We start from the raw sequence: 25,586 nt of genomic DNA on the forward strand, positions 1-25,586 counted from the left end.
GTTTAATAGTTGCCACAGTTAAAGAGTGTATGTGTGCATGCGTGCGTGTTTGTGCATGTGTGAGAGATTGACAGTGAAGACCCCAGTGGCGGGGGCGACTTAACCTTGGTTGTCAGGGTATACGTGGTGTAAAGAGAATAGCCAAAGAGAACCGGGTTTCATGCGTGTCCCTGAAGATGCATGTGTGATTCAAACCCTCTGCAACACTATCCAGAGTGTGTGTGTTAAAAAGAGGGCAAGCTACGCAAACACCATCGCCACCGTTTCCATAGTCACGGGCCAATGGAACAGAGACGCGCACTCTCTATGGAGCCCAGCCCTGGAAAGTGCACTTCAGAACAATCGGCTGCTTAACCCATACTGGAGTATGGGTGGTATTTGTTTTTTTCTTTTCCTGTATCATTTCTTCATTGTCGATAAAACTGGAACGAAAGGCTACAGACATAAACGGTGCAAATAAAATAACCTTGAGAGGCGGCTGCTGTAGTCGAAACTTACTGTCTCCTTGTTGCTATGGTTACCTCCAGCAGGTCGCCCAGTGAGAATGGCTCTGTCATCAGCAACGAATCAGGGAAGCCCAGCTCAGGGAGACGCTCACCCCAGAATGTAATGGCACAGCAGAAAGTGACAAAGGAGGAGGCAAGGAAGAGAAATGGTGAGAAGCCTTCCCGCCAAGAACCACCCTCAGCCTCTCCCACGCGTGCCCGCACACACATCACGCACATGCGTGCGCACCCTCACACGGCGGTCTGGGACCCTCAGGCCTTCCCTCTATCCTGCCCCGCCGGTCTGCTGTGTACCCCTGGGGTTATCCCCTTACCCCCTTCTCTGAATTGCTCTGTCCCACCTCCTCTGCCCCCTGTTCTTATGGAATCGTGGGGTTCCTTAGGAAAAACCCTTTGCAAAACGAACTGATGTTTGCTCAGAGATTTTCCTGATTTCTGGGCTAATCAATGTGATCTCTAGCACCAGGTCTACTCAGGTGGCGGGTCTCTGAAATACTGGTCATCTTGGAGATTTCTCTCATTTTCTTGCCCTGACTCCCCTGATAAGTTTCAAAGGTTCAATCTATACCACTGAGTCCAGACTTGCAAATCTACCTCTCTCAGAAAAAAGAAAGAAAGAAACAGATCTGCCATTAAAAAAAAAAAAAAGAAAAAAGAAAAAAAAATCAGTCTTAGGCTTCTGTCCTTATTCTTCAGGGAAACTTAACTATTTAGTTTCTTTCTCACACAGATGTCTTCCCTTCCTGCAAGGCTGGTGTTGGGGTTTATTTGTAAGTGATGATGCGGTGGCATCATCTGTAGATGCAACTGTCAACGTCCTTGCGCAGCTTCCCTCTCCCTGACACCTTTGCTCCAGCCCGCATCTCCTCTGGACCCTCCTGTGTGTGGTGCGGGCTTACTGCTGGTTTTCAGATCAGGGAAAATTCCTTCTGGATTTTAAAAGGTTTGTGGGTGGAGCCTTCCAGAAATGCCTGGTGAAAAGCTAAACACTCTGGCACTCTGCTTAGCTGTGCTACACAAAACTCCCTTTTAAAGGAGTTTGTGTAGTTCCGGGACTCTCTCTTGAAGCCAGTGCCAGAATATTTTTGTGTTTTCAAATGTCACTTACTTATTTTTTTCTGACTGAAAAAAGAAAGAGAAAGGGGGAAAAAAAAGAAATAATGACACAATAGATATGTATTTTGCAGGGAAGATGTGGTCCCTGTTCCCATTTCCAGCTATTATATAAAGCACTTGTTTAAACTGTCATAACTATTTGGTTCTTGAATGTTTTCTTCGCTTGAATTCTGCATGCCCTGTGTCACAGGAACTGTGCTTTCCACATCAGAATTAGGGTGTGACCTGTGGGATTTTCCTGGAATATCTGCCCCACCTGGGACCACCAGAAATCTTCCCATCAGTTCCCTGCCAAGCGAACACACGAAGAGTCCGAGTTGCTCTAGAACTTGGGAAGGGGACTTGAATTCAGCAATTTTCTTTTTCTTCCCAGGGCGGGGTGCTAAGAGAGGTGGGTAGAGGGAGTGAGGTGACAGCAGAGACGATGGACAGTGAAGCCATAGGGGAAGTTGTTTTAACTAAGTACTGCAACGGGCATTGCCACCTGACCAAGATGGTGCCACCCACCTTCCCAGCTCTGCCTCCTCCCTCCCCTCTCGTGCCCTCTCTCCTTTCCTTCCTCCCTTTACATATTCCTGGAAATGTATAAAGTCAAGTCAAAGACCACCCACTCTCCCAGATGCACCAACTCACCCACCCCAGTCCTCAAAGGATCCTGAATAACTCAGTGTGTCTTTCTCTGACCTTTTTACTATGCATGTGGCAACACACATGTCTTTGTTTTATAATCAATGTACACGTTGTTCTGTGCTCTTTTGCTCACTTAAAAATGTGCAATACATAAACTCCTCTGTCAGTCCATACACATTTAACAAAGTGGTGACTTTCCCGCTCCCCTGTATTTAATCCATGGAAGAGCAAGCAAGGCCAGTTCCTGACCCCATCTCTCCCCCGTCTGACCCGCAGCTGCTCTAAATGTCCTTGGCTGGTCCTGTTTGTCCTCTCTGCTTGCCCCCTTATTCTGTTTAGGTCACTTTGATTATGTAAATATCAGCTTCAGAAACAGCAGACAGGAACATGAATAAAATGCAATTACTGTACCAGGTTGAGGTTTTTACTTGTTTGTTTTATTAAAAAGCCATCCTTCCCAGGTTTTGAGTGCTTGTTTGGTTGTACTTGATTCTTGCCAAAAGTAAACCCATTGAATTTTCAGGGTTGGTCACTTCTTGTTTCACCACAGGTTTCTACTCAGTGAGGTTTGGGTTTTAAATTTTCCAATAGAAATGATAGGGCCAACTTGTTTTGTGTAAAACTCAGCAGACACAAAAGCACATCAGAATTCTAGGATGAACCTTCATTGAAACTTACGCTTGTCTTTTTTTTTTTTTTTTTAAAGAGACAGAGTTTTGCTCTGTCACCTGACTAGAGTACAATGGTGCAATCATAGCTCACTGCAGCCTGGAATTCTTGGGCTCAAGTGATCTTCCCACCTCAGCCTCCCAAGTAGCTAGGAGTACAGTTGCATGCCACCATGCCTGGCTAATCTTTTATTTTAATTTTTTTTGTAGAGACGGTGTCTCACTATGTTGCCCAGGCTGTTCTTAAACTCCTGGCCTCAAGCAATACTGTTGCTTTGACCTCCCAAAGTGCTGGGATTACAGGTGTGAGCCGCCACGTCCAACTACCTGTCCTTTTTTATCAAAGGGCTTCATTTTGTCATAATACGAGATTAGAGTTAACCAGTGAAATCAATAGTGAATTTTAGTGGTTTGGAAGATGAACCAAAGGAAGGAAGGAAGGATGAAAATAACATTGCATAGAATTATGGAGAAAGCAAAAAGGTGTATTTTCATCACCTCACCAACTTTCAAAAAGTATTGAGCACTTTTTATGTGAATGTGGCCTATGAAAATAGATTATTATGTTGGTATAGAATATTCAAATACTGTTGTCTGTGGCTGAGTATCCATTTCTCATAGAGGCTAGGGTTGCTAAGGTTAATTAGTAAATGGTAATGTACTGGGCAATTATTCTAAAACTGTTCTTGTTTTCCACCAAGTTCATTGCAACTGTAGCTTCTAATATTCCCTTTTTGTGAAAATAAGAACCTTAAAAGGAAGATACTGTCCTTCTAGTATCATGGCTGGCATGGGTCCTTGTAGCTAAACAGCCTCATTAGTTATAATAGCTGCCAGGCAGTTGTAGAGTCTGTTTCATGGTGATGCTTAGATATAAGTGAGAAAGTCAGACACGAGAGCTAGGATTTTGAAAGCAAAAACAACTTAATGCTTTCTCAGCCAAATATAGACATTTGAATTTCTGAGCCAAACCCCGTGTCACCTTAGAAAATATGTTTTCTAGGAAAAAGTTAAAAGTAAGCGCAAGAGTAGATAGGACATAATACCTGTATTTGCATGTTGAGTAATCCAGGAGCAAACAACATCCCTAAGCCCTTTGGGTCCTCCTTCCTTTGTGTGACTGAAAGAGTTCACTGTCAGGCTCAGAATCTACCAGACCTTGCCTCCTAATGGTCTTGAGGCAGGTGAGCCAGGAGGAGGACAAGAAACAGAGACTTCAGAGATAAATTACTATTTTCTTAGCAGGGGGTCTTGGGGGAGAGGTCTGGGATTAAGACATAAGGAAGATTTGTCAGAGATATTAACTCAAAAACACAGTTTCAGTTTTTCTTCTTTCTTTGCCTTCCAGTGGAAGGAAGACTTGTTTTTTATGTAATAAATAACAACATAGGGTAGTGATGCCAGTTGTAGATTATTTGTCTTTGATGAAATTTTCAGACAGCACATGTGTTAAGGACATTTTTTTGTCTGAAATAGGGTGTGTCTCCCCATGCCAAATCAGACATGAAAAAATAAAATCTCTTTTTCCAGCCTGACTTACTGAAATTAAAACCACAATGCAAACAAGGCAGAACTAGATATGAGACAGGTGTTTAGTGGCATTGACTGTGACATGGTAGTATTCTAGGTCACTTCCACAGTTAACTGTGGCACCCTGTCCTTGACCACTTTCCCATCCTTTTTTCTTTAGGGACTAATTGTGCATTAAAAATCTCCATGAACCTACTGTGTTCACACAACATTTTAATGCATTAATATTTAATGGAATGCCATTTAATGCATTTTTCCATAAAGTCTTTTTTGGAGGAAGGATAGCTAATTATTTTTCTCGTAAGAATTCCTAGAAGAATTGTCATGCAAATCTGAATATGACTTTTTAAAAAGCAAAGATGAAAAATAACTCTAGCTTGTACAATGTCTGAGGTGTCATTTCCCCGTCCCATTATAGCTATGCTGCCCACCTTACCCTGTCCACGGGTTGGGAGGTGAGGTTGTCACCACCCTGAAGCAATAAAAATGCTAAGTACCATCTCTTCACCCTCCAAAGGGTTTAGGGATAGCATGCCTTTAACTTCCACGTGGTTACCTGTCCTACAGGAACTAACAACATCCCCTTTTCCCAGTCAAGAAAGTTGAGTTGTTCATGTCTTCACTCATTTATTCAACAGATCCTTATGGAAGGCAGACTTCCGTAGCCACTGTTAAAGGCAACAAGCATCAGCCTTTCAAAAGATGGGCAAGCCTGGGGCTTCTGTTCTGGTGGCAGGGGTGAGGGCAGGCTGTAAGTCAATACAACAGATCAGGAGTGATAAGTGCTGTGAAGAAAACGTAACAGGGTGATGAGGGGGTTGTTTTAGATTGATGGTTAGGGAAAGTCATTTTCAAGCTGGAACTTGAAAAGTAAGAAAGAACTAGATGTGGAGATTGGGGGGAGGAGCATTCTAAACACAGGGAACAGCTAATGCAAAACTCCTGTGGTGGACACCAGTCTGATGTACCCAAGAAGGCCACGGTGGCCGGAGCAGAGTGGACGAGGGGGAGGGAGAAAGCGAGCTCTGTGAGGTGCCCAGCACCAGATCGGATGGGACTGTGGGGATAAGACTGTGGCTTCTGGTGGAATATGTATTTTAGGGCTGGGGAACAAGAGGGGAAGCGCAGAGGTAGGAGGTTTTTCAGGAGGGCTATAAGTTATTTATTGCCATGTAACATATCACCCCAGCACCTAGCAACCTACAATGACAATCTACATTTATTATCTTGTGTAATGTTTGGGGGTCAGGAATTTAGAAGTGGCTTAGCTGGGTGATTCTTGCTTGGAATCCCTCATGAGGTCACAGTCAAGATGCTGGCCTGGGCTGTGGTCATCCAAACTCTCGACTGGGCCTTATGAGGTAGTCACTTGTGTGGCTGCTGGAAGGAAGCCTCTAAGGTCCTTGCCACATGGACCTTTCCATAGGGCTGCTTGGGTGTGTCTGCATAACATGGCAGCTGGCTTTTCCTGGAGTAAGTGATCCGAGAGAGAGCAAGGTAGAAGCCACAATGGTTTTTTATGACCAAGCCCTGGAAGTAGCACAGTATAATTTCTGTCATTTCCTGTTGGTTGCACAGATTCATACCTGTGCATTGTAGGTATGAGTATTGGGAGGTGAGGATTACTCCGTGCTGGCTACCATAGATGGCTTTTACAGCAATTGTCCAAGCGGGAGATAAGGGTGGCCAGACAAGACCTGCCCAGCAAAACTGCACTCTAAAAATATATATATGTATCTGGTAACACATCTAAATAGAGATTTTCCTCTGTCACTGGCTTCTTGGTGGCCTGCTATTTGCAAATTAGCCCACAGAACTAAAAAAATATTCCAATTATTGCCCATTGTTAGACTCCAAAGTGTTTTAGCTACATTGTAAAATAACAGTTTACTTGGCTTAATTTGACAAATCTTCTGTGATTATGATAAGTGACAGAATGATACAAACTGTGTGCTTCTCAATAATTTCAGTAATACCCCAATCTCTTTATCAGACAGGAGGAAAGATGAATACACTTCTGTTACATTCATGTTTTATATAATACCTGCTTTGCTCCTAAATTGTCTACTGGTTTAGTTGTGTGAACAGACTAATTTATCTCTTGCTGAGCCATGCTCAATAAGCTGTCATTCTTGTAGTTACTTAATGGGGATATACTCTAAGAGCAAGTAAATCAGCGAGTTACCGTAGGCCCTGAAACTTCTTCTGTCAGCTTAGTTACGGAAGCTCAAGGCAGACTTGTGTCTTTTAGCAGTTGCAACAGCGTTATCTGTCAGAGGGGAAATTCATTCAAAGAGCGTAGGTGGAAATCACTCTATTTAATTAGGGAAGGTGTCTGTAGCTTTAAATTAGTTGCACTGGTGATAATTTCATAGCTTTCTTTTGTTTTAGATAGATGAAAGAAACCAAAACCCAAATCACTGGAGAAGCTGCCTTCAGAAGGAAAAAAAAAAAAAGTGTCAGCAGCGATGATGACTGTGACTAGTTGACCAGGGAAGACTTGTTACCTTAACATCCTGTAAAAATTGGTAGCTCTGGTGGCAGAGACTAAAATAAATACTGTTACTCTGATGATTGTGAGATTTTAAAAATAGTTACAAGGTTTGGCCAAATTCACTTTTCTCATTTCCAACTCCAACATAGAGAAAAAAGTTACTTTTTAAATTTTTAAAAAATATGCTTTGTCGTTATTTTGAAAGAGTGGTTTTTACTGTTTAATTCAAACCTTTCAAATTCTTTCCTACCCATTGATAAGGCAACGGAAGGATGAATAGTTTAAAATCTTACATTCAAAGAAAAGCCCCTAGCGGCAGCGAGCCCTTGGCGCAGAACCAGGCACTGCTGTTCCTGAGTCATTTTGAGTAAAGTAATGTCCCCAGGCTGCGAGCCTGGCGTAAATCCTCCCGTGGTCATAAAATCGATGTGTTTATGTTGTGTTTTAGTGCCCGCGAGTGACGAAGAGGAAGGAGCAGTTCTTTTTGACAGCTCTGGCAAGGCGGCTGCTGAACCCTTCGACACGTCTTCTGGGTCCATGCAGGTGATCGCCATAAAACCCACAGCCCTGTCCGTGGTGCCCCCCTCCTCGGACAGGAACCAGGAGTCCGCGGCAGTCCTCAACGGTGAGGTGCGCACCCGGGGACCCGGAGCTGGAGAGGGTCCCGCCAGCCCTCGGGGAACTCGGACTCCAGATGCTGGGTGATTGTGTCCTGTCACCTAGGGCTGTATAGGCCATTTTTACCTCTGCACGTGCCAGGCCTCCGCGGATTGAATCAGGACACAAGTCACCCAAAATGAGTTTGTGGGGTGATGTTTTCAGAGCATTTTCTACTTTCACTAGAAAGCCCGGAGAGAACTTTTTAAAAACTGTGGTTACAAAGAGAAACATCAGAAGTTCTACTCCCTCAATCCCTCACACACACAACCTATGCCTTTCTTGATAACATCCCTGAACTGTTCATTATGGGATGCTGGTTGCAGGGGAGATGGGAGGGGCTTGAATCGAGAGGGAAGGGGAGAAGATATTGTCACATGGACAGGCTTTGAAATGACATTTATTCCTTAGAACAGGCTTGAAACAGCCTGTTGGCTGCTTTCAGGAGGGTATCAATGGATATTATGATGTCAACCCACTTTCCTAAGAGTCTGAAAAAAACTTGTAACATTTACCAGAGAGTGGTGATTTCATCAAAGAAAATTAGACAGATAGACAGATAATAGGAGATAGATAGATGATTGATAGACAGATAAATAGAGGCAGTTTAGAAGGAGAGCAGTAAGTCACATAAAGGCCAGGCAGGGTGGCTCATGCCTGTAATCCTAGCACTCTGGGAGGCTGAGGCAGGAGGATCGCTTGAGGTCAGGAGTTCGAAACCAGCCTGAGCGAGAGCCAGACCCTGTCTCTACTAAAAATAGAAAAAACTAGTTGGGTGTGGTGGAGTAGTGCCAGGTACCCTGGAGGCTGAGGCAGGAGGATCCCTTGAGCCCAGGAGTTTGAGTTTGCAGTGAGCTATGATGCCACTGCACTCTAGTGAGACTCCATCTAAAAAAAAAAAGATAAAAATTATCTGCCTTTCCTCCATCTTCTGCAACAGAATGGTCAATGGGTTGAAAATGTTTATGAACCTTTAAGAAGATGCATATGGAGCCTGCATGTGAATATTTACATTACACCTGTGCCCAAGCACGTGCATACACACACACACACACTCTCTCTCTTATGTTTTCCTCTGTTGCTAAGCTGTCAGTCAGACTGCTTGTCCATTTCATTTTTTATACCCTGCTATTGTCACCTGCAACAAGTAGATTTCCAAAGCTTTAAAGTCTTTTTCCCACCGCACCCTACGAAACATGCCACAGCTGTACAGCTGCGTGCTGTCAATGCACAGCAGGGGCTTGTCCTCGTTCCATGTGGGCCACTTATAAAAGCATCTGCAAGCCTGATTCAGGGAGCTCCTCTTGTCTTCTGGGCAGAAAGACTTAGGTGGCCTAAAGATGTGATGGGTTAAGGTTTATCAGCTTTAAAAACTAACTGGTTGTGAACTTACAGAGCAGTTCTACTCCAACCTCCTCATGTTTTAGACCAACAAACTGAAGTCCAAGGAGTCAAGTGGCTTGCTCAAAGTCACACTGCAGGTTATCGCGATAGCCACGAGGTTCAGGTTTGCTAACTCCCCGACCAGTGTTCCTTCCCTCTCTTTGACTTACTGAAGCCCATCAGTGAAAGATAGCATTGTTCCTAAAAGAGTATGGACTCTCAAGCCACGCTGCAAGGGTTTGAATCTCAGCTCTTCTATTACTATCTGTGTGACCTTAAGCAGGTTAATTCATTTCTCTGTGCCTCAGCATTTCCATCCATAAAATGGGATTGCTGTGAGGGTCAAATTGGTTAATATATGTAAAGCACTTAGGATAGTGCCTAGCAGACAATCAGAGCTTTATTATTATTGATAACTACTATGATCACTTAGCTGATGAGGAAAGATTAATTGATCATGTACTTTATGCCCCTTGGCTCTGTAATTCGAGAATCTGGATGTCTTCTCAAAACCAATTGCAGCCACTGAATCTTTTGGGAGGCAGGATTCTGCCACCAGACATGCAAGCCCAGTGATTAGAGGCCTCTGAGGTTGACACTAATGCACTGATAATGGCTCCTGATTAGGACCCTCTGCCCAGTTATGGACCCACATAATGGCCACCATGCCTGAATCTTCCCATTCCAGCCTAATGACATGAGTGTTATAGAGACGGATTCCAAATCTGGGGTACATTCAACTTACCACTCCCTTTCCTCCCAGGCCTATCACCCTGTCACAGGAAAACAAATGAGCATTTTTCTTGTCCAGAAATGGAAACTTGCTACATTTTGGTAGTTAAAGGAATGGCATTTGGATTGAGAGAGAGCCCTGAACTGTTCTCTGTAATTTGCTGCCTTGTAGAGCTTGATGTAAATTGTTTTATAATTTTCTTCCTTCTTCTTTTACGCTTTCTTCGTTTAAACCAGCCACACATAACTCCAAAGCCATAAATTTTCCTTTTATGAATTATGGGAAATTCTTTTAAAAACTATTTTTAAGAAGATACAATAACAACATAGAAAATTCAAAAATTTGAGTGTAACATCCTCATCATTTGTTATTTATTTATTGTTTGTGACCCACTATTTTGGGCTGGTCTTAGAATGGGACATAGGTGGGTCTGGCTGGCTCAAAGGACCAGAGGTGACTCCTAGGGTGGCTTTCCCAGGCATTATAACCTTCTGGTGAAACTCTCCCACCTGTCAGTTGTGCCGGGTGAGACGTGGGCCTGAGACTGTCTCTTTCCCCAGGTGAACAAAGCCCTGAAGCAGAAGTCAGACATTGAGCACTATCGGAACAAGCTGCGCCTCAAAGCCAAGAGGAAAGGATATTATGACTTCCCCCCAGTGGAGACAAACAAGGGTCTGACCGAAAGAAAAAAGATGTACGAAAAAGCCCAAAAGGAAATCGAGCATGTTTTGGATCCAGACACAGAACTGTGTGCTCCATTTGCTGAGTCTAAAAACAGGTGCAGTCTCTAAGGGATTCTGGAAGGGTTGCTGTTTCATTGGTGGGATGTGGGCAGAGGATGCCTCAGGCAGTATAGTCCTGGTCCCTTGATCTGACACCTTAGCACTGTGCTCTTTGCAGGCTGCTGATAGGGACCTTGCTGCTCTGTGCACGCAGGTGCCCCATCCTGAGTCTGCAAAAGAATAAAATTGAAGCCATTAAAAAAATCCTTGGGCAAACAGCCATAATTGTCCTTCAGCTTATTGATATTTTCAAACCAGTAGCTTTTTCAGAGCTGGTTGAAGATGTAATTATCACCTACCTAGTGGTGCAACTTCCAGATCAACAGACATTGTATTTTTCAATGCTTTTAGAGGACCATGCATAAAAAAAGCAAATTTCATGTCTCACCTTTTCCTTCAGCCTCAGTGAGTACTTACCACGTGGCTACTCAGAGCTCCATGCTGATTCATCTTGTCCATTCATATATTTGTTCATTTATTTGGCATGCATTGCCACCTGCTATGTGTTAGGCACCATTCAAGATGCTGATACTGTCATGGTCACGTGTGCTTTTTCTCATTCATTCATTCGATTCCAATAGCTTCAATGTTTGATGGTAGATAAAACAGCTCGATCGTTGCTCTTGTGGAACTTAAGGTCTGATGGAAGAGAAAGATAATAACAATAATCACCAAAAGTCTATTGATCACAAGTACGATGGGTACTCGAAGTGTGAGGTGCTGTAATGGTCTAAAAGGGGGGGCCTGACCTAGCAAGGAAGGGCTAGACCAGGTGGTTGGAATTGGCTTCTATCCCAGTTCATTTTGTACTGCTGTAGCAGAATGCCTGAGACTGGGTCATTTATAATGAACAGAAACTTATCTTCTCACAGTTCTGGAGGCTGGGAAGTCCAAGATCAAGGCAGCAGGATCTGGCAAGGGTCTTCTTGCTGCATGATCACATGGCAGAAGGTGAAGGGCAAAGAGAGAGCAAGAGGGGCCCCAATTCACCTTTCATAACTCACCAATCCCACCCATGAGAGTGGATCCTCATGGTCCTATCACCTCCCAAAGGTCCCATCTCCCAGCACCACTAAAGCAGCAACCAAATGTCAACGTGAGTTTTGGAGGGGAAAAACATTCAAACCATAGCAGCATGCTTTGAAGTCCTGTCGCTAACGAAGCAGAGTGAGCTCACAAACTGGGTAAAAGGGTATAGGTTAGCAAAGGCAAATATGTCCACCTTTCTTCTTTGCCTACCTGCCCAAAGCATTTTCATGATTTGAGGCCATCTCTTTCCAATACGTGTTTTGCTTGGTGACTTTCCCTTGATTTTGAGCATCCCGCCTCTTGGATCTACCACAGAATCGCAGCTGACGCATCCTCCACCGGCTGGGGGCACGGGGGGGACAGTTCCCAGCTTGAGTTGGTATTTATTAAATGCAAAGATGACTCTGTGACAGGCTTGGATTGAAGCCACAAAATCAAGCTGGGAGGCGGGGCTAAATTTTATGAATTGGATCAACATAATTTTTTTTCAATAAAGAAAAGAGGGAATTCTGAACCAGTGCTTAATTTACCATGCTTTTAATTTGACACGGTTGGTATGACAAGCCATTGATATAAAATCACACCGTGACAGGGCTCACAATGAATGTGTGTCACTGTGTTAATAACTGTCGAAAAAATGAGAAGAAAAGACATGGGTTTTATAGGGGGGCTGGTGGTTTCTTTAGCTTTGGCTTTGTACTTGGCAACTTTCTACTTCAGTGGTCTTTTATAGGCTGGAGTGGGAGCTGTTTTTCCTGAGTTTCCTGCTGATACTCAAAGAAAATATATCAAAAATAGATCATGTACAAATAAAGGGAACTTAGCTAGGAAGTTACTTGAGAAACAAAAATTTCAAGTAAGGTTTTTTGTGAAAAGAGAATGAACAATACTCGTGTCTGCAGAAATGCATCTCTACTGCCTAGAATAGGTTCAGGCCAGATCCTTAGGGTGTTTGGATGGCCCGCTGTGCATATGTAGTTAATTCCTAGTAAGTATCTATTGAAGAAGTGATGTAATGACTATAAAGCACCAGATTATTTTTTTTTAATTTTGATCAGTTAAGGGGAAAAGATGGGTAGCCACAAACTAGGTGAGCCAGGAATAGGAATGGAGATATAGGGTCAGCAAGAGACAGGGCTAGGACGGGAAAGACTAAGAGAAACAAAGAGAGAGTGACAATATCAGTAAGAAGCTCGGAGGTGTTATTCTTGACACATTCTGCTGTTGACTCAGGAGGCTGCTACTGTTTATCTCTTATCATAGCCCAGAGTTACCGGGTAATTGCTGTTCACAGTACACCTCTCCAGAGGCTCTGCTCTCAGTGACCAAGCCCCACAGCAGGGCACACGTGCGACAATCACGCTCTCATCCAGGGGTAGCATCTGAAACCAGCATTTTACGCTAATACCTAAATTACATCAAATAAAAGACTAAGTTTACATTCCAAAGGTTGACTCACCACTAAGTGTTTTAAAAGAGTTTCCACAGCTCCTTTTTTTTTAAAATCAGAAGAATGCCCCACTTTTATGTTATAACCTCTTACCCAGAGGCTCGAAGTCTGTATATAATGGGACAGATGCTGTCAGCAGGCTCACGTCCAAGCCCTGGGCTCTCACCGCGCCTGTGCACGATGAGGGCTTTTGTGGACAGCCACCGACCCCGAGTGTCACACCCTGAGTCCGTGGCAGATGGGAATTGGTGGATAAATTCCCCTGGCAGGTGAGCTCGGGGTGTCAGTTACACTGTTGTAATAACCACATTTTCTAGTTTCTGTATTTGGTGATTTGACATCTGAGGCCTTGCTGACCCCAGAGAAACTGCCCCTCCCAAAGCGACCCAATGACAGTAAACTGCAAACACATCTTTCATATGCAAAGCAACCGATCTGGAGTCTCACTCTCACTGCTTTCTTTACACAGTCTCACAGGGCTCTCACTACTGCGCTGCTATTATCCCCTGCCCTGAACACCCAGGCCCGGTACCAGACAACTAGGGACAGCCCCTGCCCCAGGAGTCTGCCGGAATTATTCAAACTAGCCAATCCTAAGCCTGCCTGCTGTCTGTCGCTTCCCACAGAAACCACAATAAAGGCTCTTGCCACGTTTTCTCCTCACTCCCTCTGCTACCCTGGTGCTTGCCTGTGGGGCCCCACTGTGGCGTGGCCGGTCCCCTCCTTTTGGGATTTGTGAGTGTAACAAGCTGTCTCGTCCATGGCAGTCATCCCCTGGGCTCTTGGCCTTGCCAAATGTCAATAATGATAAAACCTACATTTTGAAACAACTGTCTCCCATTCTCCAGTGGGTTTGAGCCCCAGTTGCCCCAAACACTCATCTGCTCCATATCCTGCCTTTATTGATTTCCTTCCTTTGCCTCTCTCTTTTCCCCACTGGTGCTGGTGCTTTCCAGAACCATCCCCCAAATAAACTGCTTACACTCAAATCATCATAGAGCCGGCTTCTGGGGAACCCAACCTAAGGTGGTAACATACACGTGGCTCTGTTGGAAGCTGGGCCACTGCGTCCTTCCCGGTGGCTCCAGGCCATCTCTACAGAACCCCAGGGTTCCGTAGAACATAATTTGAGAACTACTTTCTTAAACTATACTAGAATTAAAAAGCCCCTAAGAAATTCAAGTAAAACTCATCATTATCCACTCAACAGTATTTTCAAAGGTTAAAAACTTCTCAAGTTTGCATGTTTCAAAATGTATTTACTTTTGTAAAAATATAGCAAAATACTCATGAGAAATGAATATACCTCGTGGAATTCTATTTTAGTAAAATAAGTGATGTCTCTACCTAAGAAGCTCATTTATTTCTAAGTAGATGCTCACACACTTGGCACACGTGAGTGGTCTGGTCAGTTGAGATCCATGTTGATCCATGAGATCCATGTAGCCTGTAACATACCCGTGTGTCATAATGGAACGTTGTCTCTGAGGAAAGGAGACTGGTGTCTCCAGTGTCTAAGCTCTCACCCACGTTCCTGTTTCTTGAAAGAGCTTACCCAATCTCACTACTGTATTTCTGATACAAAATAACCTACTTAAATGTCAATTGCTAATCCTAGTATTTACTGTACCACCACCCTTATTAGTAAATCTTTCTAAATGGGCTAATTGGCAATCTCAGGACAGTTGTGAAGTTTGCTTTTTCAAAAAATTATTTGTAATTAGGTCAGGGATGCGAATTCTTTGGGGCTGCCTTAAAGTATGAATCACTCTAAATAGTTCTGTCTCACAAGCTGGCTGAGGTTGTGCTCCTTTCCTAAAGGAAGCTTCTAATTGCAGATAAGTACAGAGCACAGTTTATAATATCAGGTTGTAAGCTCCTGTATTAGAATTAGTCAGGATTCTTTGGGTTGCAAATGATAGAAATCTAGCACAAACTGGTTAAATAAAAGGGAAAATGTATTATTGAGCACTATTGAAAGGTTAAGACTTTAGCATGTCTGGATCCAGGGGGTCATACAATGCTTCTTATCTTAGATCTCTCCTCACTCTTTGCTGACCCCATTTTTAGGCAGACTCATACTTCATGGTGGCAAAGTGGCTGCCAGCAACTCCAGGCTTATATCCCATCTTCTGAGAAACCTCAGTGCCAAGAAAATGCTTCTTTCCTAGTTGCCATGGCAAAAGCCCTGAGACACGGTCTCATTGGACTGACTCAGCTCACATGACAAATCACTGTGGCCATGGGGATACGATGCTGGGAGTGGTCCAGCCTAAGTCACATGCTTACCCCTAGCGAAAAGTAGCCCCCAAGGACTATCATGATGCTCTCACCAAAAGAAGGTTATCATGGGTACCAGGCAAGCAGAGATGACGGATAGTCTCTAAACAGGTATAAGCTCCTCATGGTGAGTGAGGAGAACTAACATCTGTTTTATTCCCAAGGCTAATTGCAAGAGTAATGCTTTGCCTTGCAGTTCTGTTATCTGTTCTAGACTGTGTGTGACTGTAATGCTGTGACTAACATATTGTGTGTTCATGAGAAAGTATGTATGCCTGCTAGGTTTCTGGCTTCCGAACACACAGTTACTGGGAATAAATATTAATAATACAGCCTCTTCACCCTCAGCCTGTGAATAGCTAGAATGTTAAAATTGAGACGTAAAATAGGTGGTGTATGGGGAGTACTCTGAAGACGGTTGGTCTGGGAATGCAGGTTATTTACAGAGACTTATTGCTGGATGTGAGGGAAGTGTTAGCCCTTTGTCATTCTGCAGGATCCTATGGAAGTCACCTGTCCCCGCTGGGCCTCACTCCCTACGGGTAAAAATTGCCTCTTGTGGAAGAAAAAAAGCATACCCACAATCCTCACCATGTTGCTGCTTCTTTCCCACCATTCAAAAAGATTCCTCTAATGACAAGTGAAAACAAGACGGGGTGACACATGTATGAATCTTCTAGCAGTAGCTGAGCAGAGCCTCTGAACATGCCGTTCCCTGGGCCTTGAATGCTCGGCACCCAGGTCAACATGTGGCTGGCCCCATTCAGACTCTGCTGAATTGTCATCTCCCCACCGAGGCCTTCCCTGACCATCCTATGTAAAGTTGTCCCCATCCTAGTCACCCTGTGTCACAGCTCCTTGTTTTTCTTAATAGCACTTATCGCTCTGAAATTACCATGTAAATTGTCTGTCTCCCTCATTAGGATGTAAACTCTAGGAGAGCAGGACTGTATCTGTCTGTTCAGTGTAGATGGTCATCACAGCAGGCACTCAGGAAATGATGGCTGGGTGGATGGGTGGACGGATGAGTAGATGAATGGATGGATGGGTGGGTAGATGGATGGATGGATGAATGGGTGGGTGGGTAGGTGGGTGGATGGATGGATGAGTGGGTGGGTAGGTAGGTGGGTGGATGAATGGATGGATGGGTGGGTAGGTGGGTGGATGGATGGATGGATGGGTGGGTAGGTGGGTGGATGGATGGATGGATGGGTGGGTAGGTGGGTGGATGGATGGATGGATGGGTGGTAGACAGATGGATGAGCCCCAAATTGCCTCTAGGTTCATGGCTTCTTAGCCCAGAAGGTAACCCACTGTGGTAATGGTAGAAAAAAAGATCTATCAACAGTCACAATATTAAGCAGCCCACTAGCTGCAGGGTTTGTTAAAACATCATAGAATCCTGCATGTGAAATCAGAAAGATTAAAAGGAACAGGAGGCTGCTGAGTCAACAAAGTCAACAAATTCAAGTTTGTTCCCTCAGCATTAGCTGTCCTAGAGGGTCAAGGGAGAACCCCTGGCCTTGCCGTCAGCAGAATTTTCAATGAGGTTGCACGTTGCAATTGATTGTAGTTACCTAGTTTCCATATGAAAGAACACTTACAGTTCAGCCAAATGACGACAGCCTCTGGGGGGAAAAAAAATCTTTATTTCACTCTTTCTACAGCCCCTTATAGCTGAGGCACAAATACCATCAATTCTGAGATTTGCGAGGCAAATCTGAACCCTTCATTGGTTGCCTGTAGTTTGGATCAGTGGAGAATTCCATCTGTCAGGGCATTTGCTGCATCATAACAGTTGTTGAATTTTCTTCAGGCAACAGATGAAGAACTCTGTCTACCGAAGCCGGCAGTCCCTGAACAGCCCGAGTCCCGGGGAAACGGAGATGGACCTTCTGGTGACTCGAGAGCGACCTCGGCGTGGAATCCGTAACAGTGGATACGATGTAAGTCTCCGGTGGGCTGCGGTAAACGCAAGCTTTGCTTTCCCCTGAACGCAGAGGGAGTAGAGCATCCCATAATGTCTCAGTTTACTCTATATTTGTAGAATTTTAAAATGCACTAAAATGTTTTCTGTTTTTTATTACCTATTCTGCAAAGTATAAGACTACTTGGAATGTATCAGAGTAACAAATTATTGCTAAAAGGATCACAATTTCTAAAGTGTACTATTTTATGAATAGTACATTATTGACCTTAAACTCTATGGAGATTGTAAATGTCCTTAATATTTTTTCCCTCTGTCCTTAGAAACTCAGTAGGAACCATGGCCGTGGGTTAGAATTCATTTGAACATGGGCTTCTTTTAATCCATAGCAATGTTGAAAAGTTGGATTTGTTCCTGATTTCATAACTCCTCAATATGCCATGGAAACAATGAGATGTCCAACAGAGCGATTTGATGATTTCATGTGACAAAGCACATGCTTATGTTCAGTGATGTGTCCAACCTGCAAAAATTCTTCTAATCCCATCAGACTTCCCCAGATGATGAGCTGCAATCTGGTGCCTCCTATCAAGTTGTATATATCCTGTGACTTGTACTTGCACTCATGAGCTCAGGTGAATGACACTATGCTGAGATTTTCAATAATGCGTCACCCTGCCCCAGAATTTCAAATGGTCTTGAATATACTCCTAGGTTTGTGAAAACTGTTTCTTTCCCATTCCCCTAAAATCTTTCTTTAATGACAAATAAATCTTCTGTGACAAGGGTTATAATTTAAATATATCTGGATAAACTTTTGTTATGATTTGAAAAGCTGGAGTTTGAAAATTATACTTGATTTCTTAAATATGTCATGCTAATATGAAAGTAGGAATATTTTTTGCTCTCATGGCAAAAAATTGTTGCTCTCATGGCAAAAAGTTGTTGTTTGCCACAAAAACTTAAAATGGGATTTTTTTAATGGTCCAATTAAAAACAGAGATACTCTACTATGAATTTCTAATTTTCTGCTTTACATCGAAGCTTGATGTTTGTGTTGGTAGTGATACCCTTATCTTTTGTTTTTCCTTTTTCATAAAATAGTTTGGTAGTTATTTTTATAAAATTACAAATGCTTTGGGCAAATCTTTTATTTTTCTGCTAGGCTAAATTATCCAATGTTAATTTTTCTCCTCATAAAAAATATTTCTTATACTAAATTCATTGATTGATTTGATAACCAACCAGTGATTAAAAATCAGGCATTTGAAGATTCCAAATAATCCCTCCCCATCAACAGTGAACATTCTTCTTGGATGCTTGCTTAGTGTGGGGAACTTTTTTCTTTTGCTCAGACACTTGAGATATGATAAGATTCTTAATTTATTTCAAGACTGGTATTAATAGGTTTCCTGTGAGATTCTACGCAAAGACACTTTTGCAGTTGTGAGGAAATGGGCCAGAGATTTCCCTATTTATCTTAAAAAGAACATTGCAGATTTATTTTTAACTACAGTGACACGACTCGCAGGGCTCGATACCTGTGGAATGTTGTGCTAGTCCATTACCCAGAACAATAGAAGGAGAGAGAGAACGTTTAAAAGGGGATTGCTCAGTCCTTGGAGACGTGTGAATATTCCAAGTGCAGATTACTTCAGAGGAGGCCTGCTTCATCCTAGATTTCTTTAAAATAGACATTTCTTTGAAAAGTGCATGTGATCTCAATAACATAAGTATAAGCTTCCTTAAGAGAAAATGATCATCCAAGGAACAATTTTAAGAATGTAGACTGTTGATTGTAAGAATGAAATTGCCCATATCTCCTCTTGTGCTTTTTATACCAATCATATGAGAAGTAGCTAACATTTATTACTGCAAACTATAGACCAAGCCCTATTCTAGTCTTTTTGTGTGTATTATCTAATTGAATTTGCATGGTTGCCTGTCAGCTAGATGCTCTCATTACGCCCATTGTATGGATGAGGAAACTGAGGCACAGAGCACTTACATAATTTGTCTGCCCAGCTCCAGAGCCCATCCCCTGACGACCATGCCATATGGCTTCTGTGTTCATCCCTATATAACATAATCTATGTCCTTGACTTCTGAACCCCTGGAAGAGGCCAGATGTCAGGGCCTACAAAGATTCTTACACAGATCACTCACACAAGCAAAAAACGGATCAGCAAAGAAAGTAGGAAAGAAAAAATGAGTCATCATTTTAAACAACACATTTGTTTTCTGAGCTCTTGATTTTCCAAAAATGCCAGGGCACTCCTGGCTAAACAATCCACTAGCCCAGCAGTGAGCCAGTCATTCAGTTGGAAACATGTCATTCTTCCCACTGGGTCTGGGGATCTTGAAGCCAGGCCAAAATATCCGATCCCTTCTGCCAGGTTAGGGAAGCTTGACTCGGTAGAAACAGAAGCACTAGGAGACTGATTTAATTTAGAATTTTTCAGAAGTTGACTAGAGTCCCAAAGGAAAAGCCTGCATGAAAAAATAAATGAATAAACACATAAGTAAGCAAACACACACGTGCTACACAGGAGAATCTCAGCACCAAGACTGATGCCAGTCTGGGTTGTTTCAAAATTTTCCCATAGAGCAGTAGGTGTCAGGGCCTACAGAAGAGAGTTAGCTCCAAGGGGTTTGGTATCCCTGTGTTTTGTAGCAACAATTCTCAACCTCTTGGTCACCCTACCAGCTAAGGGATACAGTATACTCCCTGCAGTAACTATGGCTCACTTGGTAGTAATTGTCTAAGAGGATGCACCCTTTAGAAGAATGTATTTCCTTCCTTCCTTCCTTCTTTCCTTCCTTCCTTCCTTCTCACTCTGTCACCCAGGCTGGAGTGCAATCGCATGATCATATCTCACTGTAACCTTGAATTCCTGAGCTGAAGTGATCCTCTCACCCCTGCCTGATCACTCCTGAAAGGCCAGATTGGTATTGAGATTAATTCCTCCCAATGCATAAAGCAAAACAGGTAGAAAAGAAAATATCAGCCTAAAATGTAAAAGCAAAAATATCTCTATTTCAAAGTATGTTTAAAATGCCATTTTCTGAACGAAAGTCATGGAGAAAATAATGAGGGCAGTGAGCAAAAGAAAAGAAAATTTTTAACAAATCTGATTCTTAGGCAGAATAAAGACCTAAGTGATTTTTCCTTTATCAGCCTAAATTATTTACCTCGGTATGTGAATAGCAATCAGCCCTTGCTTCCAAAGGGCAAGTTATAATCAAATCATTCCCCAGAAATAAAAATGCACCTGTTCAACCTTGATCTGTTTGGGAAGTTTAAAAATCTGTGACAGGAATGGGGTCCGCTACATGCCTTGGCCGCCTTGGGTTGTTCGAATGATAACTTTGAAAATGAATCTGACCTCTCAGAAGTAGAGACCTTCACAAGCTACTTCCCTCATGTTTCTCTCCTGCACCTTGTGTGAAGTTCCTCACGCTGCAGGTGCGCAGTGAGCATTCCTTCCAGTCTGATGGGCTCAGACCCTAAAAACATGGGCAGTGGGTCTGAAAATAGGAAGAAGGATGGTTGAGCCACTGATGCATCTCAGAAGAGGCACTCACAGTCCTCAGCTCTCATCCCAGAGGCAATGTTCAGGGAAATGTTTTGAAATGTCATTGAAAACCAGATGATTTTATAAGTGAAAATTTATATGTAAATTACAAGAGGGGAGTATCAGGCACGGTCCAGCTACAGAAAAGAGAAAACATCAAGTTGTTTTTAAACAGACAAAAAAAATGACTGTGAAGAAGTAGGTGCTCACAGAATCATCCGAGGGCTGGAGGAGTGTTCCAGGAAAGATTCCTAGAGCCAAACCACAGGCTGGTCTCATCCACAGCCTCAGCCTCACGGAAAGCCTGGACATGTAAGTTAGCTGTTCAGCCTCTGAGTCACAGGAATGCACACTGCAAAGAGATTGCCGTGTGCCTGTCCACCGTCTACACCACAGGTACCGAGTAAAAGTGAGATAAGAGGAGAATTACCAGGCAGAGCCATACTCAAGAATCTGGGGCAACTAGTGGAGAAAAGTCTACAGCAAAGGGGGAAATGGACCCATCTCCCAGAGCACAGACCCCAGCAGCCTGCGCAAGGCCTGGGTGCAGGGTCTTGTGTGAAAGGGGGTGTTTCTCTGGCCTCCTGGCTAATGGTGTAGCCAGCTTCCTTTGTTTCAGGTGAGCGGTGATGATAGAAAGGAGACCAAGGAATTGAAACTGTTGTTTTGATGGGTTCTACTTGCAGGGGAATGAAATATGATCTGGAAATTCCCTGCCTGCCTACAATAGCTTATAGCAAGTCTGGGGCCTTCTAGGTAAATTGGTAATCCTGTTATTAGCAGAAATATCTCCTGCCCACCACCACTTCCACCCCTACCCCAACATCTCACAGCTTTGGCTTAATGGTCAGAGACCAAAGCAAAGCCCAGGAACGTCCCGGTGCTGCATGGTGGAGTAGTTCCAGTTAAGGGTACGACCAGCTCTTGGCTTCATTGGGAAGCAGTTGGTTGGATTCAGGGATTTTGTCCTTTATTCTAGAACCTGCTTATTGCCCTCAAATTAGGTGTTCTTGCGTTGACCCCATGACCATCACCACATTAGCATCCCAACTAGAACTTTCTCCCACATCCCCCACCTCAGCTTTTAATTTATTTCTCCCATCTCTGCCGGCTCCTGTGAACTGTAATAACCCTGGTTTGATATGTTATCTCGAGTTACTTTACAGTGCACTGTATTTTAAAAGGGGCTTCTCATCCAAGGGAAATGTCTGATAATGGGAAGTCAGGCTCTTTGGGAGAACCTGAGGCAAAGAGGTGGAGGTGTTTGGTGGTGAAGGAGCCTTTAGGTAAAGTCCAGATCTCCCCAGGCACTGGGCGGGGGACAAACAAGCTCCCTCTGCTAGGAGTGCTCAGCGCTGTCCGCCTGCTCATCCTGTCTGTCCCCTGCACTCTGGACCCTGCCTGCTTCTACTCTTGGTACCTGCCAAGGCATCACTGTTCTACCCCGACTGTGAGAGCTCTTAGCCTCTTGACCTAGGGTAGCCACTCATTGCAGTCCAGGGTCCCCGATGTGCTCTAGGTATGAACACCTGTTGGGGAAGGGCAGGAAGCAGCTTTGGGCAGAGTTAAGAGCTGGGCTATAGAGCAGACACTACAAGGCCGCAGCTGACCCCACGAGGAGCTGTGAAGTTCAAATGGCCCTGCAGAGTTGTCCCGAGTTGGGCAAAGCAGCTGGGCTTTTGTACTCTAGTATGGACCAGCCTCTGGGTGTCCTTGGGTGAGGCTGCTCCCTTTAGCCAAGGGCAATTCCCAGCAAGAACTGATATCTGAGGGCTGGTGGCTGGCAGCGTGCCCAGCAGCTGGGGGACTCTGTCTTCTAGTCCCGAGCAGCATGGCTCTGAGTCCACTAGTCCCGTGCAATCCCGTGCTCCTTGGCCCACCTCTGACCCCCAAACCCTGCAGGAGCCAGAGGCCAGTGGACAAATGAGAACACCCCTTGGGAGTGGCTGTCCCTTTCATTTCCTCTGCAAACATTTACTGAGTGCAGGGGAACCACTGCAGCAAATGTGCATTTAAGGTAAGCTGATTCAACAATATGGGCCCCGAAAGAAAAAGGAAAAAATAATGATTTAAATAAAGCTTAAAAAATGGCTTTAACATATATTCTGTTTATATTGTACATTTCAGATTAAATCTTTCTTTTCCCCTATTATTCTATAAGGATGTATACACAAGGCCATATATGCTGTGCTACGTGGATGATTTAAGGCTGCCATCCCCAACCCCCGGGCCTCGGACCAGTACCGGCCCCTGGCCTGTTAGGAACCAGGCTGCACAGCAGGAGGTGAGCAGTGGGCGAGTGAGCGAAGCTTCATCTGTATTTGCAGCTGCTCCTGTCACTCACGTCACCGCCTGATCTCTGCCTCCTGCCAGATCAGCCGTTGGGGTGGGGGGGCGCTGAGAGGGGGGCCCATTACATTCTCATAGAGGCTCGAACCTTACTGTAAACTGCGCGTGCGAGGGATCCAGGTTGCACGCTCCTTATGAGAATCTAATGCCTGGTGATTTGAGGCGGAGCTGAGGCGGTGACGCTAGCACTGGGGACCGGCTGCAAATACAGATGGTCATTAGCAGAGAGGTTTGACTGCACCGTAAATGTGATGCACTTGAATCATCCCAAAACCATCCCCCCACCCCCAGGTCTGTGGAAAAATTGCCTTCCATGAAACCAGTCCCTGGTGCCAAAAAGGTTGGGGGCCGCTGCTTTAAGGGATTTTTGAGGGTTTTACTCCACGCGATTTTTACCTTCCTGCTGGCGTTGGCATCTAAGCCCCACATGCGAGTCCACTGGCCTACCTGAGGCTCTGTGGAGAAGGGAAAGATGTACTCATTGTAATGCACACCCCAGGTGATTACAGACTCGTGGGGTAGAAAGATAGAGGCACAGTGTGCGGTGGCAATGAACTTGGTGGAAGAAGGGAGTCCTCCTGAAGGTCTGTTCCTTCCTGCCTGTCCCACAGCTGCTGCCTGGTCGAGTCCCCATTACTCACCGCTGCTGAAGCTGCCAGACAGCTGCCTGGGGAATCCTTCTGAAACACACGGACTTGTTTCAAATCCTCCAGGATCTCCCCACAGCTTTGGGGATAAGACTCACTCTCTGAGCTCCCGGCTTGGGACTCATCTGCTCTGCCCGCCGGGCTTGCCCTTCTAGCTGATGTGTCACTCCTTAACCCACCCCCTTGGCTCCAGCCCACATGCCTCCCCCAAACATGTCAAGTGGGTTCACATCTCTGTGTCTTGGCACATGCTCGTCACGCTGCCTGTAATACCCCTTCCGCCTGCTCCATCCAGGCCAAGGCTTCTCAGCCTCCTTGCCGTTGCCACATGGGGCTGCAGAGTCCTTTGTATGGGGACTGTCCTGTGCATTGGGGGATGTTTAGCAGCAACCGTGGCCTCTACTCATGAGCTGCCAGAAGCCCCTCCCAGTTGTGGCCACTTAAAAATGTCTCCAGGCATTGCCAAATGTCCCTGCGGGGGCAGGCCCACTCCGGTTGAGCACCACCGGCCGAGGGGATGCTCTCAGAGCTTGGTTGGAACATTCCCTCCCGCGGCACCTTCCCCAGCCTCCATGTCTGACTCTGACGCCATCCTTTGTGTTCCAGTAGCTGCCGGTACTCACCCCAGTCAAAGCCCTTACCCTTGGCTTCCATTTGTTGGTTTACTTATATTATTTCCCCATTCAACTCCTCAAGGACAGGAGTCCTATTTTGTTATATTTATCCTTGAAACCTCAGCACTCGGAATAGGAGCTGGCACATAGTAGATGCAGTGTCTCTATTTGAACAAACAAGTGTGTCAACAGAAGAGGTGACTCCTGAGCTGAGACTTGAAAAACTGGGGCATAGCTCTGAGCCATATGAACATTGGATTTGACTATCAGAACTGTAGACAAATGGACATTACTGTTTGGAGTTCAGTCTAAATGGTGGTTATCAGTTAAAAGGCTTTGCCTAAAAGTAACAGAAAACCCAACTTAATTCAAACTGGCTTCAAACATAAAGGGATTGTGTCATTTAAAGTAAATCCAGGTGTGGTTTGGTGGAGGCCCCAGCCTGTTCCTCTGCGTTGTGCAGCTCTGTGGTCCCTTGTGCATTGGCTTCATCCACAGCTCAGCTCTCTCTGGTAAGAAATGGCTGCGGTGGCCCCAGGCCTCACACCTACATCTGCGCTGAGCAGTGCAAGAGAGAATTTCTCTCTTCCCAACCTTGAAACAAGGTTTATAAGTTGTACGCTGACCGAGTCCCCGCAAGTCAAGTGTGTGCCCTGTTTCAATCACAGTAGCAACGGAGAATGAGGGGGAGGGGTGCCGCTGGGGGAGTGGTGACGCTGATTTACTTAACACAGTCAGGCTTATTGATGGAGCTGGCGCAGGATTGGTCGCACTCAGACCCCCTGACTAAGTCCCAGGGAAAGGAGGGGATGGATGCTGAGGCCACCACAGTACCCGCTGCTTGAGGAACACTGTGGCTGGGCTTTTTAAGGAGCAAACCCAGCATTCTCCTCCGTGTCGCTCTTCCCTGCAGGCTCAGCCTCTCATCTTGGGTTGCCCTCCATAAAGGGAGAGGTCACCGTGGTGTCACAGCAATGACTACTACTCACTGTGGGCTCGGGAAGCCCAAGCTACAGTTAGAGGTTTGTGTTTTGGAGACAGATAGAGTGACAGATAGAGGTTTTGTGCCTCTGTCTGGTTTTTTTCAAGAGCTGAAAGAGCAGATTTGAGTTGATGGTGGGGAGAGCCTGTTTCGTTATGGAATAGTGCTGACTCATGGGACAGAGCCTCGCAGTCTCCTTGCTGCCTGCGGCATCAGCTCAGCTAAGAAGATGTG

General features: G+C 44.7%; 1 protein-coding gene across 2 annotated transcripts in view; it reads left to right on the forward strand.

The window, feature by feature from the left end:
* KIAA1549L (KIAA1549 like) overlaps positions 1-25,586 on the forward strand; it is a 269,352-nt gene that overhangs the window by 201,971 nt on the left and 41,795 nt on the right. For both annotated transcript variants that reach the window (XM_069469793.1, XM_069469794.1), the window contains exons 13-16: positions 528-655; positions 7,393-7,574; positions 10,278-10,495; positions 17,075-17,204. In XM_069469793.1, coding sequence (XP_069325894.1) covers positions 528-655; positions 7,393-7,574; positions 10,278-10,495; positions 17,075-17,204 — 658 coding nt within the window. The remainder of the gene's footprint in view (positions 1-527; positions 656-7,392; positions 7,575-10,277; positions 10,496-17,074; positions 17,205-25,586) is intronic.

This window comes from Eulemur rufifrons, chromosome 6 (genome assembly GCF_041146395.1).
Source record: "Eulemur rufifrons isolate Redbay chromosome 6, OSU_ERuf_1, whole genome shotgun sequence".
NCBI classification, from domain to species: Eukaryota; Metazoa; Chordata; class Mammalia; order Primates; family Lemuridae; genus Eulemur; species Eulemur rufifrons.